Below are 9,164 nucleotides of genomic sequence, written 5' to 3'. Positions count from 1 at the left end.
CTCTTTTTTTGGCCGGCGGCGCTGCGGAGCATTCACAGAATGCCAGAAGCGCACACTTCCGAGAGCTTTGGAAAGGAGAGGAGGGAAGAGTGTGTGCCTCTTTCATTATTATTATTGTTGTTGTTGTTATTGTTGGTGCCCAGGTGGCTGGCACTCGCTTTTGGGCAGAGGCCAGGCTTTCGAAGGTTTTGGAGGCGACGCAGCCTCAGCTTCACCTCCCGATTCCTCGAAAGCTGCCTTGGATAAAATCGAGCTCCAAATTCAAGATTTCAGATTCAAAAACAAGGGGACGAAAACGCAAGACTGTGGAGGGGAAAGCGAAAAACTATGGGGAGGTCCAATGAAGTCGTTGTTCTTTATGCTCAAAGAACAGGGGGACAAAACCCACCCACCGCAAAGCGTTCCAATCGCGCGAAATGAGATTTTGCATTTCAAGTCACTGTGATGCCTACATCCTTTTTTCCAAAACTGCAATAGGTGCAGAGACTGTAGCTTTACCTTTCAGTAAACTCTAGCAAAACATAGCTCATGCTGCCAACTTCTCTCTTTCATTTTAGTCTCAGAGGTGCTGCAAGATCTCTCTACATACTGATTTTAGCAAAATACGTCGCAATTGTAGCGCAATGTTTCTGGTAGGAGTCCAGAAATGACTCCAGTTTAAACAGTGGGGTATAAGCTTCACGCTCGTGATACTCCTAAAAAGGAGGGGAAATTTATTCCCGAAATAGCAATACTTGTTATTACTGTTGTTCTTATTTGTTGATTTATTATACTTAGCGATTTTTCTATAAAAGGATTGATCTCAAGACAAACAGGAAGAGAAAAAAAGTCAGAATTACATAAAAAGACTTGAGAACTTGGGGAGAATAAAAATAGTCTAGTATATTTTAAAGCAAAAGACTGATAACACAGATAGGGAGAGTAGAGGGGGATGCCTAATATAATGCTTTCATTGAAAATATAGATTAAACCAGTTTCAAGTGATGGCTAATTTCAACTGATTTTCAACAGGCAAGGTGTAAAAGAGCGAGATAACATTTCCATTTAACTGGGAAAAAAGGGATATTTGCAAATCCTGAGTCAATCAAAGTATTATCCTGTGTATATTTACTCAGTAGTAAGAGGCACCATATTTAATCAGACCTATAAATAGGCAAGCAGACTTAAGATTGCAACTTTAAAAGTTGCATTTTTGGTATTTTGGACTTTGGAAATTATACTGTATTAAAATGATATGAAGATTTATATAATAATTTAAATGAAACTAGTTTAATTGCATGAGTTAAATTAAACTAATATTTTTCTCTCCCCCCTCCCCAACTACGCTTACTTATTTTTATTGATTTTTAAAATTCATATTTTAGAAATTGATCTTGTATACCAATCTGACCCATTCCTTTTTAGGCACACGCATACGAACATAAGAAAATCTATGACATCTCAAGCAAGAAAAATATAAGAGGGGGAAAATATCTGTGACTGTAGTTTCAACACATTTTATTATATTTCTGTATGCATTACTCTCAAAAAAACCAAACCCATATCACAAGAAATGATGAAACCACATAAACCTTCAAATAAAAAAATTCTGAAACAGTTTATGCTCACAATTGTACATATTTATAGTTAAGAAACATTCTTTATAAATACTGTTTCATCTGTAGCAAGTTAATACCATAATTTAATTACAAATGGATAAATATGGCAACAGGTATTTACACAAGGAAGGTCGTTATTATGGGGAAAACCCTAACAGCACTATGTTTAAAAATCGCCCCCCTCTCCCGACAAACTTCCGAACAGGAACTAACAAACCGAACTTGCAAAGAGCACTAAAACATCATCACATGTAAACCCAGCTAACAGAAAAAATACATTCACAAGCGTTGGAAGAGGAGGAGGAGGAGGAGGAACAGATCTGGGTTGTTTTGAAGAAGAAGAAGAAGAAAAGCATGGAGACTTTGGCACGTTATATTATTTTTTTTATCCTTTTCGTTTTTGTTTTTTAAAAAAGATCTTTCCAGTCTATAGCTGAATGACGTTTACAATCAAAGTTGCCTCTTTAAAAAATAAAAAATAATAAAATAATAAAATAATAATATTATAATTATAATAAAAAAAAGAGGAAACACAATATCCAATACCACAATGACAAAAAAGGAACCATTTTGCTTCCACGGTTACTTTCCCTCCCCAGTTACCCTCCCACTTTTTAAATGTTTTATTTCTCAAAATGGGTGAATGGAAAGGATGAGAAAGAGAAGGGGGATGATGGTGGGGCAAAGAGAGAGAGAGAAAGAGAGGGCAGGATGGATGGATGGAGAGGGAGAGGGTGGTTTGCGGGTGAAGAAGTCTTTTTAAAAAGAAGAAGGAAGAGCAGCAGAAGGGGGGAAAGCGAGGATGAAGGAAAAGGAAGAAGAGGAGGAGATCCCAAGGCATACTTTCCCAAGGCAAGGCTGTAGCGACGATGGCCCCCTTGGATGCCTCTCGTGTCCAGAGATAAGGGCGGCGGTGGGGCTGAAGCTGGGGCCGGAGAGGAGTAAGTCCAGGGAGGCTCCTCTCTCCGGCCTCCTCCGGCCTTTTGTTCCCAGGCGATGGAGGCAGGAGGGCGGCAGTGGAGGCAGCCGATGGCTCTGGCCCCTTCAGTCTCCCCCAAGGCGGCGGCCAGAGGGGGGGGGGAATATACCCCCCTTTTGGGGGTTAATCCTCTCTTTCTTAAAAAAAACGAGGGGGGAGACTTAAGTCTCTCATCTCCCCCCCCCCTTTTCTGGTCCTCAGTCTGTTCCAAGGTGTCCCGATCCACACAAAAGGATGAGAGAAAGAGAGAAAGAAAGAGAGAAAGAGAGAGAGAGTGAAAGGAAGGAAGGAAGGAAAGAAAGAAAGCGAGGGCTCCGTCGCAGGTCTCTGGGGAGGGCTTAGCTTCCCGGAGTCTCAGCTTCAGACGTACCACTCGTTGAAGTTGGAGGTGAGGCCACTGTGAGGGGCGACACCGCCGCCGCCCCCTCCTCCTCCGCCGCCCGAGCTCCCGTTGCCGCCCCCGCCGCCTCCTCCGTTGCTGCTCCGGTGGACCGCAGACACCGCCGCTGCCGGGGACAAGTTGGTGGTGGCGGCAGCGGCAGCGGCGGCGGCGGCGCTCTGGGTCTCGGAGGTGGGGGACACCAGGCCCGGAGGAGTGGAGGACTCGTAGCCCGAGCTGGCCGCCGGGGAGGACTCCGAGCCTTGCGGGGAAGCCTCGTGAACCTGTCGGAGGCCCAAAGGAAGGAAGGAAGACGGCTCAGAGAGGGCCCTTCGAGGAAAAGAGCTGGACCCAGGAGGCCCCCCAGCTCAGGTTCTTCAGTAGCCTCCAGTCTCAGGTCCCAAGTAGTCCCCATCTCAGGTTCCTCAGTAGCTCCCTATCTTAGATCCCTCAATAGTCCCTCATCTCAAGTCCCGAGTAGTCATCCCAGGTCCTTCAATCGTCTCCATCAGGTCTCTCAGTAGCCCCCCATCTCAGGTCCTTTAGTAGCTCCCTATCTCGGGTCCCTCAATAGTGCCCAGTAGTCATAGGTCCTTCAACAGCCGCCATCTCAGGTCCAAAGTCGCTCATCTCAGGTTCCTCAGTAGCCCTCCACCTCAGCAACCAAGTAGCCTCCATCTGACGTTCCTCAGTAGCTCCCTATCTTAGATCCCCCAATAGCCCTCATCTCAGATCCCTCAATAGCTCGCCATATCTGGTCTCAAATAGCCCCCCATCTCAGAACCCATCTCAGCATCCCACCCCATCCAGGTCCCTTCCTTCTCAGGCTCCCCATCTCTTGCAGGAACCAAACTCTGGTGGAGGGGGAAGCAGTCCAGGCCCTCATGGCCTGGCTTTTCCTTTTCCACTTCTAGCCCTCTCTTATATCTGCAGCCCCCTAGAACCGTGGCTGCCTTTCCTTTTCGGAAATCAGCTCCCCCACTTTTTGGGGGTGGTGATGTGGGGGAGAGGTTGTCCCCGGCTCTCCATCCCCAGGGCCCCCTTGCCCCCCGCCAGAGCCCCCTCTTTCCTCCCCTTGCCTTTTGGGGGCTTACCTTCATGTGTTTCCGGAGAGAGCTGGGGTGAGTGTAGGACTTGTCGCACATCTTGCACAGGTAGGGCTTGTCGGAGGTGTGGACGTGCATGTGCTTTTTCCGGTCGCTGCTGTTGGCGAAGCGCCGGTCGCAGCCCTCGAATTCACACTGGAAGGGCTTCTCGCCTGGAAAGAGAAGCGGAGCGGGGAGACAGAGAAAGAGATCCTTTGAAAAGAAAACCCAGGGGGTGCAAAGAGAAAAAGGAAACAGGATGACTTCGAACTCGAGCCGCTTTATTTGAAGCAGCCTTTTCCAAGGAGGAAAACAAACCATCGGGAGGACGGAGGGACCCCAGAAATTGCTGAAAGCCTTAGTTGGTTTCCTAAAATGCAAGGAAAATATCTGGTGCGGAAATCCAAACCTTTCCAGGGCCTTCTTTGAGTGGCATTTAGCATGCGCAGGGAAGGGATACATGGAGAAAGGAATGGCACAAACAATTTCCAAACAAAAGCAGGACAGATGCAAAGGCAGAGTCCCAGACACAAGCGTCAACACTTCACTTGCATTTGTGGTTTGGGTTCCTGAGCCCAAAGCAACCACAGTTATACAAAGGCAACCTGTGGTCAGCCCTTTGCAAGCAAGACTTTAGCTTCCCCACAGAAGCTGAAAGGGAGCATCTGCAAGATGCATGGCCGCGAGATATGTCCTTATATATATTTGTCTGGGGTTCCTTCATCTGATGTTAGAGAGGGAAAACCTTTAAAGGCCAAAATCGAGGGGGGCGGGGAAATACATACACACATGCGTCCCTCCTCATTTAAAGTAAACAACCTCTGCCACACGTTCTCCTCCTGGTTTAACCCTGGCCACAAACCAGTCAAGGTCTGAAAACATGGTTTCACCCGCTATTTTTCCCTCCAAGCAAAGACATGAGAAGACAAATCCTCGGAGATCTGGGGATGGCGGGGCGGGGGGGGGGGGGAAAGGGGCCAAAAAGGACCCAAAGAAAGCTCCTGCAAAGCCTTTTCCCCGGAGCTTCTTCACCCTTTGGCCAGATTTCCGAGCAATTTGGAGGTGTGAGAATCCAAAGGCTCCTTCCTCCCCCCCAAAGCAACCCACCCCCCTGGAAATCGTCCTGGGGGAGAAGCGGGATTTGAGGTGGAATTCCATTAGCACCTAAATGGTTCCTTAAAGACATCCGCTCCGAGCCCCATCGCTGCCGAATCCACGTCTCGGATTTGTTAAAACCTTGTTAAAGCCCGTCTCGCACCTAAGCCCGCGCTTAGCACTTCCCCAACACACAAACACACACACAAACAACCAGAAAGAAAGGTTTCCTCCTTTTCCTTCAGTCAATATTGGTGTTCGGAAATGGCTTCAATGTTTAGCTTGCCTCCCCTTCTTCTTCCCTCTTTCCTGGGCTCCTTGTAGAAAAGGAGGTGCCCAGATCAAAGCCAAAAACAAATTCAGTACAAATCTAGACAGGGGAAGAGGCGTTATCTACGACAGGAGAGGAGGTTTAAACACATACATACATACACACACATATATATATATTCGCTTTTTTTGCCTTGGCTCAGGCAAAATTTAAGGCCCTTTCCCCCTCCATGTGGGGAAGGCAAGAGGAGGATCCTAGCCTAAAGGTTTTTGGGTTTGCCGACAGTAAAACCTCTCCGGCTTATTACCTCATTTTAATATACTCGTGCAAAAACCGCCTCCAGCCGCCCCAAGTGAGACTTCCAAAAACACTTTTGGAAATGAGAAAGTTTTATGGCCCGGCCTCACCCCATTTAAATTTAATGGGAAGCAGCCCCTGAAAAGCTGCTGGGGAGAAAAAAAAAGGGGGGGGCAGGGAGGAATAGGGCCGAGGAAGGAAAGCTCCCCAAATGATCGCTCTCCCCCCAAATGCAACCAAATGCAAGCTGCAACCTGGCTGCCAAAATCTCCCATCAGGGTCTCAGAAACAGATGCCCAAATGGCCGCCCGTTTAAGGCATCCTGGAAACAGGCTGAACTGTGTTTATTTCGGTCTCGCCCTAGGCCTGGACATTCATTTGTTTGGAAGGGAAATTTTCGAAGGAAGACATTTCTACAGCTCGGGAGTGCCGCCTTCTTTGGAAGGAGATTTCGCTCAGATCAACGGGGTATGTTTTTTTGTAAAAATTAAAATAAAACCCAAAAGCGCAGAGGAAGGTCCAGCCCTGCTTTGCCCTTCTGGTGCATTCCCGGTTGTTCTGTCGTTTTGCGGGTGTCTCCTTCAAGGAAGACGCCTTCCTCTTTTCTCATCTCCTTCAAGGAAGACCTCCGATCCCGAGCAGATTTCCTTGTGGATTTCCCTGCCTCTGAATTCGTAGATAAATGTGTTTGGGAGCCTTGCTTGGCCTCGCCAAGATGCAGGGCCCGCGCACACATTTCAGAAGACAATTTGTTTCTGTTTTGATCTTACGATCAATCCAAAAAACAACATCCTGCCCTTGGAAGAAATGCAGTGGCAGGAAAATAATGGCTTTGAGAAGGAGAGCTGTGCGCGTTGGCTTGCAGGCGTGTGTGCTTAGAATAAGGTGTGTGTGTGTGTATTCATATATATATATATATATACATACACACACACACATATACATATACATATACATATGTACATACTCATCCCTCCATATTTACGGCTTTGGTTATTCACGGATTTGTTTAATACGTTCTCTCTAGGAATATCTAGGCCCTCCAGTGCAACTCTGTGGTCAACTTTAACTAAAGGTTGCACTGAAAGAACTAGAGATTCCTAGAGAGAATACTCTACTAGGCATTTCTAGCTTTTCCGGGGCAGATCTATGGTCAGTGTCTGTCAGAGGTTGACCACAGACTTGCACTGGAGGACCTAGAGAGGTGTCCTCTCACCTAAAAACACCATATTTTTGTTATCTGTGGCTTTTCCCATATTCACGAGGGTCTTGTGCCCCTAACCCTAGCCAATATGGAGGGACAGGCGTATAGACTGCATTTTCCAAGAATGTTTTTGAGCATGGCCTTTGGGCATCCCTGCGGAGCTATCTCCCCTTGCACTGACCTGTGTGGGTCCTTTTGTGGATCTTGAGGTTCTCGGAGCGGGCGAAGACCTTGCCGCAGCCGGGGAAGGGGCAGGGGAAGGGCTTCTCTCCGGTGTGGACGCGGATGTGGTTGACCAGCTTGTACTTGGCCTTGAAGGGCTTGCCTTCGCGGGGGCACTCCTCCCAGAAGCAGATGTGGTTGCTCTGCTCAGGGCCGCCGACGTGCTCCACGGAGACGTGGGTGACCAGCTCGTGCATGGTGCTGAAAGTTTTGTTGCAGCTCTTCTTGGGGCTGCTGAGCTGCTCGGGGTCGATCCACTTGCAGATGAGCTCCTGCTTGATGCACTGCTGGCGCATGTAGCGGAAGAAGGCCCCCGGGTGATGGTGGTGGTGGTGGTGGTGGGGATGGTGGGCGTGCGGGTGGTGGTGGGCGGCGGCGGCGGCGGCGGCGTGGTGGTGGTGGTGGGCGGCCGCCATGTTCATGCCCATGTTCATGTTCATGGGCCCGTACTGGCCGTGCAGCTGGGCCGCCGCCGCCGCCGCGTAGGGGTCCGTCCTGGGGCTGGACACTTGCCGGTACTGCTCCGAGCGGCCGAAGACCTCCCCGGGCAGCCCCAGCCGCATCTGCCCGTTGAGGACGTTGGGAGAGCCGGGGGCTCCGTGCTGGTGGTCCCCAATGCCCGGGAAGAGGCTGAGGTGGCCCTGGGCCTCGGCGTGAGGGTGGTGCAGGCTCCCGGTGGCCGCGGCTGCCCCGAAGAGCCCATGCTGGCCCCCTCCGGCCCCCGCCGCCGCCGCCGCCGCTTCCCCGAAGCCCCGGCTCCGGAACAAGAAGTCCCTGGGGGAGTTGAAGGGCCCGGCGGAGTAGGAGCCGACGTGGGCGGCGTGGGGGTAGGCGGGCGCCTGGGAGCTGAAGGCCGAGCCCTGGCCCGCCGGGGAGAGTTCGTGGGCCGCCGCCGCCGCTGCAGCCGCCGCCGCCGCCGCGTTGAGCTTGAAGGCGCCCAGGTGAGCCGCCGCCGCCGCCGCGTCCACGAAGCTGTTCTGCAGGCTCAGCTCCCGGGGGTCCTGCATCTCCGACGCCGACACCGAGGAGGAGGAAGCGGAGCCCGGGGCCGGAGGAGGGGGAGGCGGCGGAGGAGGAGGAGGCGGGTGCCGGGAGAAGGTCCCCACGCCCAGCGCCGAGGGGAACTGCGGACCCGCATCCAGCAGCATCCCGGAGCCCCCAGACCCCCGCCCTGGACCCGCTCCTCCAGGCCCTGAAGGATGCTCCGGCTCCGGCTCCTGCTGCTCCTGCTGCTGCTGCTGGTGGTGAAGCGGAAAGAAAGAGCGGCTTGGAAGAAGAGGAGGAGGAGGAAGAAGAGGCGAGTCCAAGGGAAGGAAGCAGCCCGCAGGGTCTTAAAGCGGCGGAGGCGGCGGAGGCGGGCGGGAAGGGCAGCCGCCTCCGCTGCTCTGAAGAAGGAGGCGAAGGTGGGGAGTGGAAGGGAGACCGAGAAAGAGGGAGGGAGGGAAGGAGGGAATGTCGGGGGAGAGGAAAGGGAGGGGGACCGGGAGGACGACGCCTCGCCTCGCCTTCCCCTGGAAAAAAACAAAACAAACACACAAACAGAGAGAGAGAGAGGGAGAGATGGCCCCAGCCCCTGGGCGAGAGATGGCAGCGCCTCAGCCACACAGAGGAAAGGAGAGAGAGAGAGAGAGAGACGCACACACACCCCCTCCCGCCCTCTCTGGTCGTCAACCCACACACAAGCACAAACACAAACACACACACACAAGGAGCTGGCTAAGCCGAAGGCTGGGCTCCTTCCTCCTGAGCAAAGAGCCCTCCGGCTGCTCCGCCCCACCCTCGGCCCCTCTCCCCGGACCCTCCCCTCCCTCCCTCCCTCCCTCCCTCCGCTACCAAAAAGGGATTACTCCCGTGCCGCTGCTTCTGCTTCCCGTCCTCCGCCGCTGCCCCCTCCTCCGCCTCCTCTCCCGCCGCCCCTGCCTCGCCTGCTGCCTCTCCCCGCCATCCGGCTTCCCCTCACGGGCTCCCGACTCCCAGCCCCCGCTCCTTCGCCCGGAGAAGCATCCACCGCCTTGGGCTCCAGCGGCCCCGAGT

The 9,164-nt window shown here is 52.1% G+C and overlaps 1 protein-coding gene across 1 annotated transcript; it reads right to left on the bottom strand.

Moving 5' to 3' along the window:
• Positions 1–1,531: 1,531 nt before the first annotated feature.
• LOC149319181 (zinc finger protein ZIC 2-like) lies at positions 1,532–8,278 on the bottom strand. The gene is made up of 3 exons (XM_089507984.1): positions 7,090–8,278; positions 4,051–4,214; positions 1,532–3,240 (listed from the first exon to the last, which is right to left on the bottom strand). Exons 1-3 carry the CDS (start codon positions 8,276–8,278, stop codon positions 2,938–2,940), a joined length of 1,656 nt encoding a protein of 551 aa, XP_089364110.1. The 3' UTR covers positions 1,532–2,937.
• Between the last annotated feature and the right edge of the window lie 886 nt (positions 8,279–9,164).

The sequence above is a fragment of the Sceloporus occidentalis genome, unplaced genomic scaffold, assembly GCF_023333645.1.
Source record: "Sceloporus occidentalis isolate IW3139 unplaced genomic scaffold, rSceOcc1.0.p SCAF_2, whole genome shotgun sequence".
NCBI lineage: Eukaryota > Metazoa > Chordata > Lepidosauria > Squamata > Phrynosomatidae > Sceloporus > Sceloporus occidentalis.
This window is presented reverse-complemented; position numbering and strand designations above follow the sequence as displayed.